At 42.0% G+C, this 23273-nt stretch overlaps 2 protein-coding genes across 3 annotated transcripts in view; one reads left to right on the top strand and one right to left on the bottom strand.

The window, feature by feature from the left end:
* Positions 1 to 9185, top strand: part of Vkor (Vitamin-K epoxide reductase) — an 81546-nt gene extending 72361 nt beyond the window's left edge. For both annotated transcript variants that reach the window (XM_067093653.1, XM_067093661.1), the window contains exons 3-4: positions 836 to 945; positions 8802 to 9185. In XM_067093653.1, coding sequence (XP_066949754.1) covers positions 836 to 945; positions 8802 to 9013 — 322 coding nt within the window. In that variant the 3' untranslated portion in view covers positions 9014 to 9185. The remainder of the gene's footprint in view (positions 1 to 835; positions 946 to 8801) is intronic.
* A 1335-nt stretch (positions 9186 to 10520) lies between these two features.
* The window catches only part of LOC136832563 (DDB1- and CUL4-associated factor 13), a 59072-nt gene continuing 46319 nt past the window's right edge, over positions 10521 to 23273 (bottom strand). The window contains exon 9 of the mRNA XM_067093582.1: positions 10521 to 10749. Coding sequence (XP_066949683.1) covers positions 10632 to 10749 — 118 coding nt within the window. The 3' untranslated portion in view covers positions 10521 to 10631. The remainder of the gene's footprint in view (positions 10750 to 23273) is intronic.

The following is a 23273-nucleotide window of genomic DNA, read 5'->3' as shown; positions in this document are numbered from 1 at the left end:
AGAAATTGTAATTTTTTTATTGCTATTTTCATAAAAGATGAAAAGGCAATGTGTGTATAGTATTCTTCAATCTGTAATGGACTAGATTACAGAATTTTATTTTGCTATGAAGTGAATTCTTGGTTATCATAGTGTTGCTTACTCAGTTTTTCAGGGTCATTTAGATTGTTGGATGAGTTTGGAAGTTTAAGGATTTATTTAAAATAATGATTCCTTACAAATAAATGAAGTTGTCACAAAAATTTTCCATTTGTCCTTATTTTTTTTTTTACCAGGTTTCAAATTTGTTTCATCATTAAAAAATTGCCTCTGTGCCAGAACTATAAATCTTTCAAGTAAAAGGGAAGGTGAAATACTGTAGCTGTGTTATCCTAGTCATCTCTGTAGATTGAGCAAACAGTATAATTGGGTACTTTATTAAAAGATAACTGAAATGCAATACATAGAGTGTACTACTTTGAAAATAGAGTGTTTTAAATATTTAGAAAATTTTTGTGCCAATATTATTTCATGGAAGCTAATGTAGTGCTATCTGGCAAGAGAAAACTCTACCATAGACATTTCAAGAGGCTCTGCATTTATACTGAAAAATATTTCCTATTGTTCAAGTGTTGTTTAATGTTAAGAGCATATGTTTATATTTTAGATTACCGTACATTGTTATTAATGAATATTCGAGGGTTCCCAGTTTCAACATTTAAGAATACCTAATTATTATTAGTATGTGGTTTAACCAGACCACCAAGGTAAAACTCCTGACTCATAGGGCTGGCATAAAAAATTAAGGCTAATGACACTCGAGTTCTGTATCATTAAAATTTATGTTTTGATGCAGGTATGGTCGTGGTTTTGGCATTGTTGGAGAACTCCTTGGTCATGACCACATCCTGAATCAGCCTAACAGTATTCCTGGAATTCTATTCTACTTATTGGTCATTATATTAGGTGAGTTGCACCACATATCTCAGACTGTTCAGACATTTTGAAATAATTATAACATGACAGAATTTGCATAAATTTTTTACGTTGTTGCATTTCTGACAGTTTTTAGTCAACAGTACAAATCAATTTCTGAATATATACACATCATGAACCTTTTATTTTGTTTGTGCCAGAGTGCAAATGAGTCTAATGTAGAAATGATATTTATATCTGAGCCAGACTCGGGGTGATATCTAGGTAGCTATTCTTCACCATGGGAAGGGTTCTCCCTCACACCAGAAATTGCATCTGTACTGGCTTAGCTTCATTGGTGGTTGGCTCACTAGTTTTAATCTGAGTTGCTGTGTCCTATTTTTATCTTGTTATATAGAATATCATGTACTGCATACTATTACAGTAATTTTTCTGTTATGTACAATAAGATTTATAAGTGCATCATTTAACTGAAATTGGTATGCAGTAGTTTGGGATATTTTATTTAGTAACAGTAATAGTTTGGTAATGTGTTTATTTTTAAAACTATACAGTCTTATGTTTTCTGGTGAGTATTTTTTCCTTCTTACACAAAGTCTTTAGAGGACTGAATAAGCCAGAAAATACTTTCTTGAAATTAGAATTTCCTTTCTACAAAACTCTTCAGATATAAGATATTGGGAAGGCCACCAATGCACCTTTTAAGGTAAAAGCTGACCAGTGTTCTGGGCACTGTCAGTTGGAATTCTTTAAAGAATTTATTTAAGTTATGTCAGTCTTTCTTTGGTTTCTCAACCTTCTTGAAAAGCCTAATTCATGACATGATGCAAAATTTGTTCTGCAAGTGTGAAGAGTACTAAAATTAGATAAAATTAGGATATTCAGGAAAAGTTTAGTGTTACACAGTGTCACAAATATGCCGGGGTATAGTACCCTGCCACCTTCTGTGTGAAAGACAGTTAGTTGGCTGAGGATTGGCTTGGAATTCTATCTGTCAGACATTATGCATTTCCATTTCATATTATTTCCTGCATAATCAGCCTTTGACTAGCTGCATGGATATTTCTCTATTTATTTTTTTATTTTTCCTACAGGAATGCAAACCATTACCTTGTATGTTGGTGTGTCTTTAGCACAAGCTGGAGTCAATCATTAAAACTTGATAACAAGATAGTTAACTGGTGATAGGAGTGCGAGTAGAGGGAAACCCCAGTCACTGCTATCACTGAGCACTTTCTTGTTTCAATTCTGCTGAATACCATGGGTGCTTCATATCCTAATATTTGTATACCCCCACCGATACTGTTTCTTTCATAGGTCTTCCTCTCTTGTGGGAGGGGATCCGTATCATACTTTCAGGGATCTGATAGAACCTGAGAGTCCCATTCCATCAGAACCCCAGCAGGCAGAGGTGGAACAATGCTTTCAAGAGATCATCAAGCTCATTTGTGATTGCGATGATCTAGGGGAGGTAAGTCCAGCGCCCCATCTGAACCTGCTCCTGGTTACAGCTAGCTCATGGTGTTTTAGACCAGGCAAACAGTCTGGTTAACATTTCAGGAGGTTCTCTGCTGTCTAGTGGATCAAGCAAACTCCTTCCCCTGCCATTAACATGCCAGAGGAATTTTTATGTGTGGGAGAATGCCAAGACTACTTCCTAACAGTTGGATTTGTCAACCTGTAGATTGACAACCTCCCTTGGAAATACTCCATCATGAAGGTACAGCCTTTTCGGCTGCAGTCATTGCCTGACCTCTGGTTGAACATGCTCACTAACTTTGTTGTCTTTGGTGTCTCATCAGAGGATAAGAAGATAAAGTTCAGGAGAATACTGATGTCAGGAGGAAAGGTGCAGACAATTATGTCATATTAGAGTGGCAACCCATGGGCTTGCTCTGTCTTGAGAAGATGAGATATGGTGTCTTCCTTTTTCTCAGGACAAATTGTGTTGGTGAATAATCTCCTGTTACAGAACAGTCCAGTTCTGGGAACCTCCTCACTCTTTCCAAAGGGTAAGGCAGAGGTGGCAGTGGAGATGTACCAACAGCTATTCTCTATCTCACCAAGCATTCTTTTAAACTCTTTGGGAGTAAGAAGGCAGACACAGCCAAGTTTTTCGGGCAGCCACGCCTTCTATGCCCAGTGTTAGCCGAGGCCTTCCCTTCAGGAAACCAAAGCCAGGAACTTCTTCCTCAATGAAATGGTAAGGAGTCTTCCCAGCCCCTTTGATCCCCCCCATCCAGCCTCAGTGAGTAAGGGAAATTCAAAGGGAAGGAGGGAGGGGGACACTTGAGGTTTGCAGTCCCCCCTCTCCACTACCATGAGTAGTTGGTGCCAGTCATGCCATGGAGGAATGTGGTAGAAACAGGAGGGTGGAGCCCTAGATAATCTGTCTCCTTCAAGATAATGATAGAACCCTTCAAGAACCGATGTCTGGTTTTTCTGGGATCCCAAAAGCTCTGGAAGTCTTAGATGACCAGTCTCCAGGATTTTAGTCTACTTTTCATGATGGAGAGAGAGAGAGACTGAGAGAGAGAGAGAGAGAGAATAGTTATCTATCTGTCTCCTTTAAATGAGTTGACCTTCAAAATCTATTCAAGATGGAAATAACCTTGTTAAACTCCATCAGAAATGGGACTTCATGCTTTTGGTGGGTAAGGACATGCACTTTAAAGTGCCTGTCCATTACTCCTTCCTTCAGAAAGTACCTCTGCTTTGTCTGCAATGAGATGGCTTGTCAGTTCAAAGTTTTTATACCTCAGATTGCTACTGTCCCAGAGGGTTCTCACAAATGTTCACTTTGGTGTCACCTTGGGTCTGTTCACTGGGTATATGCTTGTTGTGTTACTTGGATGACATACTATTTCTAGCTCTCTCAGAGGCACAGTTGCTCCAGAACAAAGATAGCTTTTAAATTGGGAGAAGTTGCATCTCATACCCAAGCAGCAGGCAAAGTACCTGGACATGCTAATATACACAGCAGTGGCAAGAATCTTTCCTTCAGACTCTCATTCCAGCAGACTCTGGGAGGTTTCACAGCAGTTCCATTACAATGGAAACAGCCAGCTCAGCATTGGCAGGTAATTCTTGACCACCTGTCGGCTTTGGAGGAGCTCGTTCCTCGCAGTTAACTCAATTTGCATTCCCTTCAATGGGAGTTGAAGTGACATTGGTCAGCCTCAAGCAATCTGACTTCCCAGTTTGTGCCCTTGAGCAGGGAGGTCAGAGATGACTGTACTAGGTGACTGGACAACAGGAACCTCCTAGTAAGAGTTTCCCTTGAGTGCTCTGACTCTTCTATTCACATATGAGGGCCTCAGAACCAGAAGGTTGTAAACGCCACCCCCACCGATTTGGAGTTAGGCATACCAGTAGATGTGGCAAAGTTTCCTCTGTCTATTCGTGGCATTTCTAAGCTATTCAGCCGTTTCAGTAAGGTCGAAATCCCTAATGGAACAGTAGGAATTATCGATTTTAGCTATATGAATGAACGGGATGTCGCGCGGAGCTTACAGCCTCATAAGAGCTCAGTTACAACCAGAAGGTTGCATGTGCAGCAGCTCAGAGCGAGCCAATGAGAGCGCGCGTCACTGAACTATTCAGTTCTAGGCCAATCAGCATTTTCCCGCATAAGGGGCTCGTATGGCCAATCACCGCGCAGTTTACATCGCCGCTATTGTTTACATTCCCAGTCTAGTGATTTTCGCGGTGAAATTGAATGTCCGTAGTGTCGTGATTTGTTTTTTTTTTTTATTATTAACCCTTATTTACCGCCATTATGTCTTCCTCTGATAGTGAAAGTGATCACTGTGATGTGCAACGGCCAAGAGGAAGAAAAAGGACAAGGAATGAAACGTCATGGAAAAAAAATAATGTTAAGTTACTGCACGATGCAGGCCAAGAATATGTTTCTGGTGTACAGACAAACTCGTGCCTGCATATACTGTAGGCCAGCAATGGTTGAACATTATGATGATGGAAGGTTATCATCGTCAACATCATTATTACTAATATTACTGTATTATTATTATTATTATTATTATTATTATTATTATTATTATTATTATTATTATTATTATTTTCCATCACACTATATTGATTACTCATCAATATTATTATTAATAATATTATTATTATTATTATTATTATTATTATTATTATTATTATTATTATTATTATTATACATCCATTGTTGTTATACCAAGAATATAATAACACTTTATTATCATTTCACACATTTAATTATGGTTTAAGTGCTGGTTATGACCAGAATATACACAAATGTGAGGGTTAGGCGGACATTTTGAATGCTAGCGCGCAAGCGCACAAGCGCTACAATTTTTTCAAAATTTCACAAAAAGTTCTAAAGAGTAGGGCTTTCATATGAAACTTAGTTTAAATCAATATCTTTCTTAGAAGCAGAGTAATGGATGCTAGACTTTGAGGGCAATTTACTCAGTTTTTAAAAAGTGGCGTTTAAACCTTCTGGTTCTGAGGCCCTCAAACACCTGAGTAGCATATATGTTTCAGGAGTGTGGTCAAAGAATGAACCTCATCTGTGCTTCAGCATCTTGGAAATAAGAGTGGCAGTCCTAGACCTGCAAACATTCCAAGACCATGTGATGGGTTACTTCATAGTGTTAATGAGTGACAACATGACCCAGTGGCATATGTTGACAAGCAAGGGGCAATGGTCTCCTCCAACTCTGTCAGCTGACAAAATGGGTGGTTTGTCATGCCATCAAGCTATCGGCCAGGTACTGTATTTTAGGCAGAAGGAATGTGGTAGCAGACCATATGCTGGTTCTCTTTTTTTGAGGCACCATGAGAGATTTCCCAGTGACTCATTTTCCTTCGTCAACCACACATGCAGAGGTGTTATCACTTGGTTCAAACCCTCCAGCCACATGCTTGAAGGTTATCCAGCAGCTACTGCAAGAGAGGCTTTTCTTGCATGACTGCAGAGAATATGTTAGGGTATCTCTGCAGATCTTCATCTATCGTACCAGAGAAAGTGGTCATCTTCTGTGATTGTTGTAGGAGGGATCTCTCTACAGTCAAAGCATCTATTCAGTGGATTGCAGACTTCCTTCATAGAGACAAGCTCCTCCCAGTCTCTTTAGTGAAAGGCTATAGTTGTGGCTTAAGAAGGTCTTCAGACTGAAAGGCATAGATCTTTCTTCTCTAGTGTGGTTTTCCTTGCCCCTGAATAGCTGTGAGCAGCCTTGTCCTCTTTTGAAGTGTTGTCCTCTGGAGTGGGACGTGATTTTCATTCCTTGCAGCCAAACTCAGGTGCTGTATGAGCCCTTAGGAGAGGCCTCAGACTAAGAGTTCACACCGTGGACCTGTGGTGGGTGCTCAGCAGATTGTGTATCCCTTGCTTGAATATTGTCCTTCACTCTTACATTTGTACCAGCAAGTATTATGACCATCCCTTAGGAGACATAACTTCACTGCAGGATAATTGTATCCTTTGCATTCTGTATTCATTTGTTATTTTGGCAGCAATCTTGTGTAAAGCCAAAAGGGTTCCAGCTTATTTCACTGATTTGGTATGGCCTTTGACCTAGTTAATTACTATATAAAGCTCATGTATTTAAACTTTGTGATTTTAGAATTGAAGGCTGTGACCCTAATCTCAATCTCTTTATTTAATCAACTGTCAGCAAATAGTTAATTCTTTTTCATATTTATTTTCTTTTAGTGAGCCTAGACCTGTCATTTGAGTTGTCTGACAGGTAATGTTCATGGTCTATGGTTGCTTTTAGCATTTGCTATTAGCCTGACTCTTGGTCTTGAAAATTAGATAGTACAATATGCTGATGATGAATCTGGTGTTGCAGTAATTTACTACCTTCTAATTTGAAATAAGGTGACAGGTATTGTTACTACAGATCTAGAACAGACCAGGAAGTTGTAGTCAGTGTTATATAAGGCTGAACTCTAACAAAACCAAATTTTTATTGATTAGCTAATCTCTTATTGTGCTTCCATTGATTAACTGTGATTTGTATGTTTAAAATACAGTATTAAAGTTGGTTTTATTTATTAATTTAAAAAATGACTTTTACCTTCAACTTGGTTCTCTTATGTAGTTATGAAACTTAGCTTTTTAATTATCCAGAATCAACTCATAACTGATGCAAATAGACAAGAAATATTGAGATAGTACAGTACTGTATTACGTGGCAGCATTATCATTTTTAGCTTTATTTTTAATTTTATCCATATGAGCTAAATATTCTGTTGAGAAAGATAGGTAGTTACAGATGATTCAGTAACTTTTGTTGAATATCTCTACTTAACCACACTTGAAAAGTTATAGAGGAAAATAGTTGTAAAGTACTTTACATAGAAAATGTTACATAACGGTATGTGTTATTATCACAAACCCATCACTTTCCAGTAGCCTTAAAGGTATGCCAGTGTATTTTCTGTACACATTCCAGAAGAACAACTCCCACCTTGCCATCTGCACATCAAGGTTCCAGTGGCCCTTCTAAGGTGCCAATTTAAAGCCACCTTTTTTATTCTCCCTTCCATGCTCATATACCAGTATGTTGATTATCTCTTCATTAACGGAGACAGATGCTTTTCACCCAGATTTACCTGCTACTCAGAAAGGGTTTGTTTTGACCAAAATCCCTACAGCTTCCTTCCATTTTCAGCCTACTCCTTGATTTGTCAGTTTTCCTTGCCAGTATGTATCAGGAGCAAGGAAGATGCACACGTGTCCAATGAGAACTTTGAGGATTTGTCTATGGAAAATGAATCCTTTTAAAATAGGAGGGGTCATGGTTGTGTTGTACGTAAGATCACTATAAACGCCATATTATGCTGGATTTGATGTGTTATACAGGCAGTCCCTGGGTTACGACGGGCTCGGCTTACGGCGCTCTTCAAGTATATTCATCAAAAATTATTTCCTCGGGTTACAATCGTGTTCAGGGGTTATAATGCTGATCCAACGGAAGAAATGTGGCTCCAAAACGGCAGCATGGTAAAAGTTTTGAAGTTTTTTGATGAAAAACACAGTCAAAATGCAGGTTACATTGTTTTCAAGACACCTAAAGGATTAAAAGTAAGGTTTTCTTGATTTTCTACATTATTTCGGGTTACGACGATTTTCGGCTTACAACACGGTATCATAACAGAACCTGTCATAAACTGGGGACCGCCTGTATTAAGTTTATAATGATATGGAGTTGTAGGCAATATGAAGATTAGGGGCATAAAAAGGCCTTGCAAGTAAATATAGAAGACAGTTCCATACTCAATTTCATCTCTCTCAAGGTTTCCTCTGTATTTGTTTTATTTGGCCAAAGAGATCTGACTCAGGAGTATTTTAACACATATTCTGTTGTACGTTATTGCTGAAGGACAGATTGTATCAGCTACTTACGGAAATAGTTATTTCTCTTCTTCCTTATAACATTGTCATACTCACATGACATGAAACTGTAAGGTATATGGTTCCACAATATATGGATGACCTTTGTGGATTATCAGCCAGTATATTGATTGTTCCTAATTTATACAAACCGTATAACATTAATAATAATGAACTCCCAACCCCTTCTCCCTTACAGTAAGGTTGCACAGCATTTGGAATGCCTTACTACAGTTAAAGCCCAAATGTGCAGATGACTAGTTGGGAGATCTTTTTTGGAGCATGCCTGGAAAAGTTTGGCCCATATTAAAAGCTACCTTACAGTGATTGAGCATGTACTAAAATAATCAAATCAAAATTTTTCAAAATTTGACATTCTAGTTTTGTCATGATTATCCTTTACTTTTGTTATCATTCTTCTCTCCTGACTGCTCAAGTTGTGATGTGTATTTTGAACAGTAGATACTGTATTGCAATATGTTTGTTATTTTTTCAGGTGAAATAAAAAACTTGAGGGCAGCAAAAGTACAGAAGATACTGTTGTTCTTCTCCAATTTCATGAGTTTGTACTTAGCATATTTACTGTATTTTGTCCTTCATGACTTCTGTGTTGTATGTGTCAGTACTTATATTGTCAATTTGTTACTAACAGTATGTGGGTTCAGAAGGGTTACAGTACTGCAGAACTTGAGGAAGAAAGTTAAATGATGTATGTGTGTATTTCTTTTCCATAAGGGGAATTCCATAACATTTGTTTGTACAATTAACAAAGTTGATGAATGGGCATTGGGCAGTTATTATTGATATTTTTAAAATAACATCATATACAATGTATGGGTGTGGCTATAATATTTTGTATACAGTAAATGCTTATGCACAAGTACTCTTTTATTTTCATAGTTAGTAGTTCTTAGCAGAGTATAAAGCGGCAGTAACGCTTCTATTTTTTAATTTTGTGTACTCGTTGGACGTACATAATCAATGAAACTGTGGGTACAATAATTTATTCTCTTACTTTAACCTTACATTGTAAACCCCTTAGGGGGGTTAGTGCTGTATGTGCACCTCATATGGTGCAATGTAGACATTACTTAGGGTTCCTTGCGGCAACCCTTTGGCCCTTAGCTGCGACCCCTTTCATCCTTTTACTGTACCTCAGTTCAATTCTCTTTCTTCTTCCATCTTCCATTCTGCCCTCTCCTAACAATTGATTCATAGTGCAACTGCGAGGTTTTCCTCACGTTAGACTTTTCAAATCTTTCTACTGTCAATTTCTGTTTCGGTGCAGAATTTACCTCATAGGTTCCAGCACTTGAACTTTGGCCTAAATCCTATATTCTATTCTAGTCTATTTTAACATTGTAAAGTTATCTACGGCAGTGCTTACGTATGCAAACGCTCAGGTAATTTATAGCATTTTGAGTAGAGTAAATCCTGTTTAGGAGCCAGTCAGAATTTAGTAAGATTGTTCAATAGGAAATCTAGTGTGGCCCTATGGATTAAATTTAACTGGTATGATTTTTTTTTTATCAGAAGTTTCCCCGGTACAAAATCTAATCCCTTGAATTCAGATTTTCATGGAATGGCTTTCAGTGAGATTTTTTACTGCATTGTATGATCAGTAAAAGGCTTTGCAACACAGGTTTCTAATTGGTCACAATATTTATTTTTGGAAGAGCAGACCACTAATAGAACTACCAAAATTCCGACTGTGTTTGTAATAATGTTTTTATAGTGATTCAGTTACGTATGTATACTTTTAATATCTTTGATGTTTAAATTATTCTGTTTGTGTATCTCTTTTTCAAATACGAATTTTATTGGAGAAAAAGTTTGTTTTAGACAGTGTACGGTACTGTAATTTGAAGGACTTGTGATAGACTATCTTATGATAGTTTTTTCATATTATTGGAGACAGAGTTATGGTACTGTAATTTGAGGGACTTGTGGTAGTTTTTTCATATTATTGGTTATCAAAATTCTTACTAATTATTGCATTGTTTCTTATATATTATAAAAAATGGTGCTGCATGTCTCTAAGCACCAAAGACCACAAACATGAACTGTGAATGACTGAGGAGTGTGTGGTGCCAATTTTTTTTGTGTCCAACACTTGCCATTTGTTGTTTGTTGGAATGAGGGGGTCATAGGTGGTGGTCATTATGAAAGTGTTAACTAGGCATCAAGGCATAAGGAAACAAGGGAGTAAAACATATTCTTCAAAAATAAAATATATTACAGTAAATAAGGTACAAATATACCGAATAAAACAGAAACTGGAAAATGTATGTTCCTGTTTGCTTTTCAGCATAAGCTATAACATTTATCATTCCATTGATGGTCCAGCCTCTGGCTCCTCATCCTGAAGCCCAACAACAACTTTCTGAGTAGCCGGTACATGAGGAACTGTCCCAGGTTTGGAATGACGGCGTCGGTTGTCTTCCCTGCAAAACATAAATATATTAATAAGTTTTGGTGTAAATTCAAAAGAAATTTAACACTGAATACCTTGAAACTGGTGAAAAGCAAATTAGGCCCAAAAGTGGTAAAGCAACAATACAAAACTCGAGATAAATTGTTCCTACAGAGATAGAAACTATAAACTTAAATATAGAGGAGTATCTCACATCATTATCTGGAATCCGTAACAAGCAAGGGAATACTCACCAACCCATCACACTCGCTGTTCTTTCGACTACCTCTGAGAGCAGACAATGCTATGCTCTTCTGTCCCTACTCAGCTGCTGAGAACCATGAAAGAATATTTGCTTACTGACCCTAATTGTTTTTGTTATTGTTTTTTGCTACACTGCCCCTTTATTGTTTTTATTATTGCTTTTTTGTTGCCTTGCTGTTTGTGTTTTATCCTTATGGAGCAAAAACATGAGCAACATCATTGTTATATTGCCCATGACAACTGACAGTTTTTGTGCATCCTGCGGGGGAAGTCCTTTACTAGGGCTTCTCCTTGAAGGGAACGTTATGTTTCGAATTTGTCCCAGCGGGTTAGGTTTGGGAAGAGGAAAATGGATAAGAAGCAATCGCTGTGTGTGCGTGGGGGGGGGTTATTCCTTTGATGACATCTCCAAACCCTTTGAGTGCTTTCTTCCTCCTCCCATTTCTGTGTGCACATCCCCACTGAGGATGGAAAGCAGCACTTGGCCTAAAAAACTTTATCTGAAAATCACATTTTATATATGTAACTTACCATGTAATTACATTGCTTATAGTTTCACTCGCCAGCAGCTTGAAAATTTTGAAATTCGCGGTAGCCTCAGTGTAGGTGATTGGTCCCCACCCAATTTCGGGTTAAGAGAGGAGTGACTTCAACAGCGTGATTCAATTGTTTTTCTGCCAGCTCCGACAGGGGTTCAGTTGTGAACAGTCAGCTTAAATTTTGGCTTTCGTCGCTTTTCCTTTTGAGATTTCTTCTTTGGGTGAAGTACTGGTAGCCTGCAGCTTTTGTATTCATGTTAGGTTCTCTCTTAACGAGAACATTAATTTTCAATTTAGGATGCTTTTTCTTCAATTTGACTTACATTATAACTCGGTTGTTGACGTCTTAGACTTACCTTAGTACGTCTGACTCTAGTGCTGCTAGCCTATGCTATTGCAGCAAAGGCTACTAGGCTTACTAAAGAGAAATATGAATCTCATTCTATGTGCATAGAATGTAGGGGACGAGTGTTCAGTTGATAGAACGTGACGAATGTTCAGAGTGGGATGCTAGAAAATGGTTTTGGGGTCTCATTTAGCGAAATTAGACAGACAGAAAACGTAAGGCGGCCGCTAGAGTTGAAAATCAAACAGTAGATAGCAAGACCGTAGTTAGTTCTGCTGATGACGATATTCCTGCTTTACCTTTACCTATTCCCACTGAGTCACCTGTTCCCAATTCTCCAACTATTCAGCCTACTCCTTTACCCAGCTCCCTTGCTTCTGAACTTGACTCCCACCCCTTGCCAGCCTCGAGTTGAAACTTGTACATAATTTTGATGTCAAAATGGGGTTAACTGTGGATGCTGTGACCCAGTTGGGTGCTTCAGTGTGTGTCCTTATGGACAAAGTGGAAAAATGTATCAGTGTCAGTGAAGAGTCGGTGGAGGTGGCCGCTGATCGTCCCACCGATGCTCCTAGCCAAAGGTTATTAGCAGTTATACCGTAGGCCCAAGGGAGGTCAGTGGGGTCTGTCCTTGGGCAGTCGTCGCCTCAGTCGGACCTGTTGCAACTTCCCAGGTTGCGGAAAAGGATAGCCGTTGGAAAGGCATCCAAATGTAAGTGAGTAGGCTATCCTCGCGTTCCAAGGCTTCCAGCCCTGAGAATAGATGCTGCTGGCACTTTAGTGATGAATTGCGGCCACCGAAAAGGCCCACAGCGGACACAGTCCGCTCCCCTCCAGTGCCTTACAAGAAATTTACGGAGCCCCTGCAGCAGCCTGCTTGTAGTTTCTGGGATTCCCCTGAACACTTTTCTCCAGTGTATCCTGTGCATGAGCCCAAGCGTTTGTCTACTTTGAGATGCTCCTTGTCGTCACACTAGCACCCAGTAGCTCCCCAGCTCCCAAGAGCAACCAATCTCCCAGCAACACCCAGATGCTTGGGATCAGGGCTCCCCCTCGACAGCTTATGCAGCGTTATTGACGTACTTGCTGCAGAACTTTCTGGGATTCTTCTCGCCTCCAGCCCTGGTCTCCCTGGCTTCGACATTTTTCATGTGACGAGCCTTCCTACTCCTCCATGTTACTGAAGATGGTGCTTTCATCTTCCACTAGGAAGGCTCTCAATGATCTGGATGGCTGGCTCTCGGAGAAGAGGGAGCAGGGGAAGTCTTCCTTCAGCTACCATCCCTCTTGTCTGTGCGCTGGAGGTAGTCTTCGTATGAGACCGGTAAAGCTCCTTCACTGGGAGTGGCTGCCTCCTCCAAGGGGGACTTCTCAGGACTTATTGACTTGTCTAGGAGGTCAGCCTTCGCCGCCACTAAGGTGATGTTCTCCCCTACAGAACTCGACCGCCTTTTGAAGAACTTGTTTAGGAATTCTGAAGTTTTAAGCTTTTTAGACTGGTTGGTGGGAGCCTTAGCCTGCAAGATTAAGAACTGCCCTTCGCTCCCTGAGGAAGTCGCATCAGATTGGCTTAATGTCCTGTCGTGTACAGATAGGGGCATCAGAGATGGCTCTCAAGAGTTAGCCTCTCTCTACACGATGGAAGTTTTGAAAAAGAGAGAGCTATGGTGCTCCTTCACTAAGAGGAATGCCACTGCTTCTCAGAAGTCTGCCCTATTGTATTCTCCTCTCAATCACCAGCACCTCTTCCCTCAGTCTACTGTCAGTGACATTTCTTTGGAACATCAGAAGAAAAGTACACAGGACCTTTTAGCTTGCTCATCTAGCCGTCCCAGGGAATCTCCATCGACAAGTAGTACCAGGACCCATTCTCTACTTCAGCCTCTGCCCTTTCGAGGTGGCAGAACTAAAGCCCAGTTTAGGCCTAGGGCGAACCTGCGCTTCTCGTCCCGATCTTTTACGAAGCCCTCTTCCAAGCCCGCTGCTTGGAAGTGAGGATCCTTTCGTCCATGCACCAGTAGGAGCCAGGCTCCTCCATTATTGGGAGAGGTGGAGCACAAGAGGAGTGGATTGTGTCAGTGCTGAAACAGGACTACTCCATCCCATTCAGGGAGAAGCCCCCATTAGTCAACACGCCTATCATGTTGACCGCTTACTCAGTAGGATCCGAGAAGTATTTGGCCCTCTCCAACAAAGTGTCAGCCCTCCTCGAGAAGACAGCCATCGAGGAAGTTGAAGAAATCCAGTTGGAAGGTTTTTTCAAGCATCTCTTCGTCGTCCCCAAGGCATTGGGGGTTGAAGGCCAGTACTGGACGTAAGCACCATGAATTATTTTGTCGAAAAGACAAAATTCAAGATCGAAAAAAGTCACTCTGTCATGTCATCCATTCACCGGGTCGACTGGATGACTACTATAGACATGCAAGATGCCTATTTCCACATTCCTATACATCCAGAATCCAAGAAATATCTACGTTTTGTGTTTTGCAACAGTGTACCAGTTTTGGGCCTTATGCTTCAGCCTTTTGAATGCTCTGCAAGTGTTCACCCAAGTCTTTGCTCCACTCTCCAAGTGGCTTCATCTGATAGGGATAAACATCTCCCTCTTCTTAGACGATTGGCTCCTTCAATCACCGTCAAAGGAGAGGTGCATGGACGACCTTTGGAAGACTCTTCAGAAGTCCCAGCTGGTTCCATCACAGGCGATTCTCTATTTGGGGATGATGATAAACTCTCAGAGTTTTCAGGTTTTTCCACCACCCAAGAGTTAAGTCATGCCTGAAGAAAGTCGACGAGTTCCTCGCCTGCCAAAACTGTTCGGTGAACCAATGGATGAGAATCTAGGTACCTTAGACTCCATGGAGCAGTTTGTTTCCCTAGGAAGGCTACATATGAGAACTTCAGTTTTATCTGCGGCCAGCTGGGACAGAAAAGCTCATCCAGACTCAATCGTCTCCCCAATATCTCAAGAAATCAAGGAGGATCTCCGGTGGTGGAAGTCAGAAGGCAAGGCATTTCAGAAGAGAAGTCCCTTCTTCCTTTGAACCCCAACCTAGACTTCTATGTAGATGCGTCGGATCTGGGTTGGGGAGTGCATCTAGGCACCCAAAAAGTGTCAGGAACTTGGTCCCAAGAGCAGATTCACTGGCACATCAACCTCAAGGAGCTGATGGCAATTCAGCTGGCCCTTCAGCATTTTGCTTCACTAGTCCGCAATCAAGTAGACCGTACACTCGAACAATACTACAGCCCTGACGTATATAAAGAAGCAAGGGGGGGCTCATTCGTTCTCCCTTTGCGAAGCAGCGAGAATCCTCCTCTTATGGGCAGACCACAACCAGACCTAGTTAGTGATGTGGTTCATCCAAGGCAAGCTCAATGTCCTTGCGGACAGGTTGAGCCATCGCAGTCAGGTGCTCCCCACAGAGTGGACTCTTCATCCACAAGTGTGCGAGGATCTGTGGAAGCTGTGGAGGAGACCTCTTATGGATCTGTTTGTGATGTCAGAGAATCATTGTCTATCAGTCTCTTGCCCTTCAGTACCAGACCCTCTAGCATGGGCGACAGACGCCATGCTACAAGACTGGTCAAACAAGGATCTCTACACCTTCCTGCCATTCTGCATGATACGAGAAGTCCTCAACAAGTTCCGCAACCATATGAATGTCACGATGACTCTAGTGGCTCCGTTCTGGCTGTGACAGGAATGGTTCCCAGGTCTCCTCAACCTGCTGACAGACTTCCTGAGGTTGTTACCACAGCGACCAAGTCTGCTCAAACAACCTGACTTCAGGCAGTTCCACTAAGGATTGTCCACTCTGGCCCTGACAGGGTTCAGACTCAGGAAACTCCTCAGACAGAAGGGGTTTTCATAAGCAACTTCAGAGGCCATTGCCAAGTGTAGGCACTCCTCTTCCAACAAAGTCTATCAAGCCAAGTGGACCATCTTCAGAGCCTGGTGTAGAAGACATCTCATCTTCTAAGACATCTGTAGCAGACATTGCCAAATTTCTCCTGTGCTTGAGGACATCTAGGGGCCTGTCTGCCTCTACCATCAGAGGATACAGGGCTATGCAGAGTTCAGTGTTTCAGCACAGAGGTATGGCACTCTCTGCTAATCAAGACCTGTCCGATCTCATTAAATCCTTCGATACCTCCAAATCTAAGGGGCAAGAGGCCGTCTCTGGGAATCGGGTGTAGTTTTGAAGTGGCTCTCGGGACCCCACTTTGAGCCTCTTCGTTCTGCTTCATTGCGATGTCTTACCAGGAAGACCATCTTTCTTGTGATGTTAGCGACCGCCAAAAGGGTCAGTGAAGTGCATGCCCTTGACAAGAGAGTGGGATTTTCCCAAGGTGATCACATATGTTCCTTCACCCTGGGCTTTTTAGCAAAGAATGAAGACCCAACCAAACCCTGGCCTCGTTCCTTCACTATTTAAAGCCTGATGGAAATACTAGGCCCAGATGACGAGGAAAGAGTTCTGTGCCCAGCGAGAGCACTGAGGTACTACTTACACAGAAGAGAAAAGATTTGAGGTCCTAAGTAACTTGTGGTGCTCAGTTAGGAATCTGTCTCATGCCCTATCAAAGAACAGCTTGTCTTTCTTCTTGAAGGATCTGATCCCTGAGGTCCATTCTCAGGTTGGAGAAGAGGCTTTAACATCTGTCAAAGCTAAAGCTCACAAGATCAGAGCTGTCTCCACGCCTTTAGCCTTCAAGCACAACCTATCTCTATCATCAATTCTGGAGGTGCAAGTCTATCTTTGCAACCCATTGTCTTCGTGATGTGGCAACTACTTCTGAAAATTGTAGTACTTTAGGGCCGTTATCTGTGGCTGGCATGATGTTGGGGGAGGAAGAGTAAGAAGCCTTTCTCCCTTCCTTTTCTCTTTGCTTTGAACTTGGGTGTTGATTCGTAAAGGGAGCCTGGGGGTACTGTGTACCTGGGGACCCACCAGTCTTAGTTTTAATGGGTGGGTGGTGTTTTTATATTTTGTGGTATAGGTGATATTCATGTTCACTGATTCTGGTTATTTAGTTGGTCAGTATGTGCCCAGGGCAGGGGCAACTGGCTTCTTGTGTACTTTGTTAGTCACCGGGTTCATCCCTTGCTGCAAAGTACCCACTGATGCAGAGGTGCATCTGGCCAACTCACCAAACCTGCATGGTTAAGATGAGCACCGACCTGAGGCAGTACCTACCTGCAAAAATGACATTTTTATGATAAAATAAAGCTTTATACATACTTACCAAGTAATTACAGATCAAGCCCTCCCTCCTCCCCTCATATGGAAAGAAGGGCAAAAAACAATTGAATCACGCTGTTCAAGTCGCTCCTCTCTTAACCCAAAAGTGGGTGGGGACTAGTCACCTACACTGACACTAGCGCCACCGCGAACTTCAAAATTTTTAAGCTGCCGGTGAGTGAAACTATTAGCAATGTAATTACTTGGTAAGTATATAAAAAACTTTATCATAAAAATGTCATTTCTAGGTACACAAAGCATTGTCATCACTGCAGGAAATTTTTCCTAACTTGAATATTCCAGGTACCCCTTCTTTCACAGCCTTCCTCAATAACCTTGGCAGAGGACAAATAGGACTTGACACCTGCACCTCTGCACCTAAGATAGTTGCTGATGTGTCTAAAGCTGCCCGAGCTTTGTCAATTGCTGCATAAGAGGTGGATTCATTTCGTCATAGTTCTTAGCCAACATCTCCATCGTCATCATACTCATCTTCCTACCCCTTGGCCCTGAACTCTCTTCCACCAAGCAGGCAGAAGTGAAGTCTACAGCCTCATGTAAGAAGTCCAAATGGGTTTCTTCCATGAATTCTCCCTGCTCGAGAGTAGAGGTGCACAGCCATCAAGTGGTGATCACTATACCTCGGGCAGACCTGGCGTTGTGGCACTAACTTGCTTAGATGCAAGATCTGTACCCATCTTGTCCCACTGTGAGTACTCAGGCTCACATCAGGATCAGACTGCATATCTGAATCACTCTGGCCTATCTCAATCAGATGATTGAATAAGGGCCACTGCATGAGGTAACCTTTCTCCCCACATCTCCAAGGAGCTGCATAAAGTAAGGGTTACACAACCCACTTGCTCATCTTTGGCTTGGTCTACAAATTAGGTTCATTCTGGACTAGGGGATTCTCCTTCTTGATCTTCTTCAGGAAGCCATAATGAGAAGCCTGCATGCATGCTCTCCTGATCATTCATGGTCTGAGCATTCTCGCTCCAGAAAGGTCTCCTTTGACCTCTTCACCACTTGTGTGCAGAGTTCACTGTGCAGATGGGAGGTGTGGTGCAAGGGCTTGTTTTTCCTCTCTGTTTATGGGCTCGGTGGCTTTGCTAGGCAAATCAGGGATTTGGAGATGAGATGCCTGACACAGTCAAGTCTGTCAAAAGGTTAAGTTTTTCAACATTCTGGAGGAGATCATGGAAACTGTCTCCAAAGTTTTTCAACATTCTGGAGGAGATCATGGAAACTGTCTCCAAAGCAGTAGCCTGTGATATGGAGAAAACAATACACCCACCTGATAATGCCTCTCCAGCAGGAGGTCATATGTCAGCCAACAGACTGATATGTCCAGTGGCAATGGAGTAGTCTGTTGGAGGCAAGGGACTCCCTGACCTGCAGATCCTAGTTTTCACCCCCTCCAAAACACTATGAGCCAACTGAGACACACCAACCCACTGAGGGTCATGCCTCTGGAGCACTCCCAAAGGTCAGATAAGCAGATGAGTCTGTTGGCAGGTATGAAGGCAAAGTCAAGGTGAGTGAGATCTTTCTCAAGTGCTGCTCCAATTTGGCCTGCGGGATTACCAGAGAAGCAGGACCACCTGGTCCCATCAGATCGTCTGAGACAAAAATTGCACCTTCTTCAGCCAAAGAAGGCGTCACACCAGGTCTCGGCTCCTTAAGGTATTCTTCTCACTGGAGAAAAGGTATGGGAAAACAGGAACTCCATTGTCCTGTACCTCTTCCCTGGTGAGAGGCTCATCAGGTTCATTCCAGGGCCAGGAATACCCTAAGGAGCAGATATCTGGTGTGATGGATGCTTTGGCTGAAGAAGGTGCAATCTGTGTCCCAGGGGATCTGACAGAACTGGGCAGTCCTTCTTCTCCAGCACCCCTGCAAGCTGAGTAGTAGCAGTCATGTGCTGAGCTGACCTTTGGGAATGCTCCACAGTTACAACCCTTAGTCAGGTGGTTGTGGTCTTGTTTACTCTTGTGATTTGGAGAACGTGAACACCTGGATCTGTAGGTCAGCAAGTTCCCTCACCTTGAACAGATCAAGTAATCTTCCCCTGCTGATGTCACATCCAAGGAAGTAAAGTGCTGCATGTCAGAGGATGCAGATGCTAATCCATTAGCACTGTACATTTAAGTCTGTTGACTGATGAACAACCTCCAGCTGGAGAGTCTTGTCAGAGAGTGTACCATTCTCCACTGCACAGGTTACTGCTTTGGATAGAGCTTCCATGACAACTCTGTCTGGAGTTTTGTGGTCTGACCTTTTGTTTGAACATCCTGAGAGAGACTGCCTTGTCAGGAATCTCATCTTGAAGCAAGAAGGCATTGTTTAGGAGTTTGTTGATATCAACAAACTCGCACACTAAAACACCAACCACTGGAAAAACTAAGTCCTTCAAAGGAAAGAGAATTCTCTTTTCTCATTCCAGGCTTTACACAAAAAGTAGCCTTTTGATACGGAACAGTTTGTTCTTGGGCTTGTCACTACTGTCTCCAAAAAGTAGTGCAAAGATCATCATTGAGCACAGAAATCTTTTAGTCCTCAAGAGACCTTTACGGTTCAAAGACAGCTCCTGCACAGGTTTCGCAAAGCCCTTCACATCTGGGTATATGAAGAAGCCTGCTCTTTAAAAATCCAGACAAGTAGCCCAGTCTTCTTAGGAAGAAGGGCAAGGACTTACCCAATGCTTTCATCCTCCCATCTGATGGTGACAAGAAGGGAGGAGAAGGGAAGAGAGGGAGGGATGTCAATAAGGAAGACACTCCTTTTCCCCTGATTCCACAAGTATGGGTTGCCTGTCTTGCCACTGGGCCATGTTTCAGGAGCAGGAGGCCCTCCAATTTCACAGATGTCTCTGGCCCCTGTCAGCAGAGGTGGAAATGATGGAGAAATGCGCCAGAGGTCATGGAGTGCCAGTCGCCTATATTCTACATCTGAGTTTTCCTAATGGAGAGGGTAACTGGAGATGGAGATCAATGATCAACCTTTCTCCCCTGAACAAGTTGGTGTTACAGACTCATTTCAAGATGGAGACAACACAGACTGTGTTGGAATCCACAAGAGGAGACTTTATGCTTTTGATGGGTCTAAAGGATACAAACTTTCATGTACCCATTCATCGGAGGTCTCATAAGTACCTCCCCTTTGTCTGCAGTTGACCCATCTACCAGTTTAAGGTGTTATACCTCAGACTAATGACAACTCTTAAGGTGTTTACCTTTGTGTTGGCTTCCGCCCACTTGAAGGGCATTCTCCTGCGGTGGTACCTGGACCATTGATTAGACCTGCTGTCCTTAGAGGTGTGGCTCTATCAGGACAGAGATCCCTTTCTCACTTTTTGTCATAAGATGGGGATTGTGATTAACTGGGAGAAGTCCAATCTCATTCTCAAGCAGCAGGCAAAGTGACTTGGCATCCTCACAGATTTTGCAGCAGAGAAAGCCTAACTGGTAGATCCTCAAGTGAGCAAGTTCAGTTAGGCACAGACACAGTTTCTATCCCTGCAGGAACAACCAACTCAGCTTTGGCAGGTGGTCCTAGGTCATCTGTTATCTCAAGAGAAGCTCTTGCTCGATGGGTGAAGTCACATATGGTCACTTCAGTAGCAACTTTAGTGATTATGGGTTGCCTTCTAGATCCTCCTTCCTCTGAATTTGGAGGTAAAGGAGTATTTTGCCTGACAGACAGACATAAGAAAAAAGGAATTCCTTTGAACTCTCCACCTCCCAAAATGCTTCTATTTTCAGACTTGTTGAGGGAGGGGTAGGGTACACACCTGAGAGGAGTTTGTTTCATGTGTGTGGCTGAAAGATTCACCTCATCTCTGCATCAACATTCTGGACATGCAGGCAGCATGGCTAGTGTTGCAAGTATTTCACAAGCAGTTGAAGGTCAATCGGTTGTGATGATGAGCGACAACACGCCTGTAGTGGCCAATGTCAACAACCAGAGACAAATAACTATGTTATTTGGCGTAGATGCACAAGCCAACAAGTTGACTGCAAGATACATTTAAGGCAGGTGGAATTTTAGTGCAGATCAACTTACTTCATCAAGAGTCAGGTTATGGAGATGAAATGGCCTCTACATCCTTGAGTAGCACAGAGGTTTTACAAGTTACGGGGGCCTTATATGCTTAATCTGTTCACAACCAACCTGAACAGAAAACTGGAAGTTTTCTGCTATTCAGTTCCAGATACCTGGGTAGTGATGCAAAATGCTTTTCATCATCACTGGGACAACCTGGATGTGTATGAGTTTCCCCCCTTCGGACTTCTTTGCAGGATGATAAACTGTTTGTCACTCCGTGTCTTGTATGACACTGGTGCTCCTTATTGGCCACACGCCAAGTGGTGTCCTATCTGCAGTCTCTTTTGGTCTAGGCACCAACAAGGCTACTCTTGTGGCCCACCCACCTGTGACAGCTACATACTTTTAGGTACCATCAGGCAGTTCATTATCCAGCATCTCCTGTGAGTGAAAGACTTTTCTCTCAAACCTACAAGGGAAATATCAAGGTCCCTTCGACATTCCTCAGTGGAGGAGAGGGGAGAGAGAACTAAAATGCTGTCTGACATGATGATCATTAGATTCATTACTTGCTAATAGAGAGAACTAAAATGCCTTCCAACACAAAGTCTCTTATGAGAGATGTCATGGTTCTCAAACTTTTGAAAGGAAAGAGTACCCGTCAGTATTGTAGTGCACTTGGGCCCAGGGTCCTACTGCTCTAGCCAACCATTTCACTAGACTGGTGGGAGGTTGGAGGAGTCATGACATCCCTTGCTTGCAAGGCAACTGGGAGCATGGCAATTCCATGTTTCTCAACTCCTTAAGCATGAAAAGGTGATGGTTTTTATTTCTGTAAGAAAAAATTTTCAAAGTAATTTGTATTTTCCACAGGTATACAAACCACAGCATTGTATACCTCATTTCCACTTCAGCTGCCCTGCTTAGTCCCTGACACTGAAGGAAAAATGAGCATGACAGTGAGTGAGGTATACCCCTCCACTCACCTCCCATCTCCACCTATTAACTACCCTGTTACCAAGGTTTCAACAACTAACTCCAGCTCTAGTTTGTATACCTGGGAAAAATACAGTTACTTATAAAATCAATTATTTTTCCATTTTACAAATGCAAACATCTTAAACTCCTTAGGCATACAAATTGCAGCATGATAGTCAGCTGACAGACATACTCTTAAAGAAGCAGCAAGTCCTACATAATTTTTTATTCCTTAACCTCAGCACATAACAGCTACAAAACAGCTCCCATAAGGGGACTAGGAGATAGTAATTCCCAGCAAAATATCAGATTTACATTTACCAGGTAAACATCTTTTCTGTACTTGTGCAAAGTCAAGTCCAACATGAAATAAAGTCTTATTGGAATCCATCCTGTAGCAACATTCACCTCGGCTGTTAGTCTGATGCTGTGTTCACCAATTTTACTGGCCAATGCAAAGGCTAGTAGATAATTCTAAGGGTGTGATCCATGAAAGAATTAATGAACCATGAAATTTAGACTACAAAGCCAAGCACTGGGGCACTTTTGGTCATTCAGCACTTATGTCAGTGGAAAAAGGGAGTTGGAGAGCAGAGGTAAATACCACCCCCGATGCATAAAGAACTAATGGTTAAGAGAGGCAAGCTAAAAAGTTTAATCAACACCACTTCCATATTACCTGCCCAAAGGGCAACAACCAGAACAGCAATTAACCCTTGCTGGATGGGCATGATACTGTGAGGAATAATTATTAGCTCTGCAGTGTGGAGCAGACCGCCTCTGGTGAGAATCAATATTGCGCCTCACAATGTGAACGAATTTTGTGGTAAAAATGTTCAGATCACTTCAATGGGTCATAAACGACTTGCAGCAACTCCTACGGCAACACTAGTACCTCAGTACAGGATAGAGGGAAATCAGTGACCTGAGATTTCATGGGGGAATGTACTGCACCTCCTCAACCCAGGATGTCTTTTTATTTATTTGCTTATAAATATACCCAGGTGTTAGTTCTTATCTTTTATGATAGTATGTCAGCTAAACTTGTAATTTTGCAAAACAAAAGTACAAAGAAATAGAAAAAACATATTCACTAAAAGGTACTGCATCTCCCAATCTTAGCACATCTCGTAAA

The sequence above is a fragment of the Macrobrachium rosenbergii genome, chromosome 4 (genome assembly GCF_040412425.1).
Source record: "Macrobrachium rosenbergii isolate ZJJX-2024 chromosome 4, ASM4041242v1, whole genome shotgun sequence".
Taxonomy (NCBI): Eukaryota; Metazoa; Arthropoda; class Malacostraca; order Decapoda; family Palaemonidae; genus Macrobrachium; species Macrobrachium rosenbergii.
This window is presented reverse-complemented; position numbering and strand designations above follow the sequence as displayed.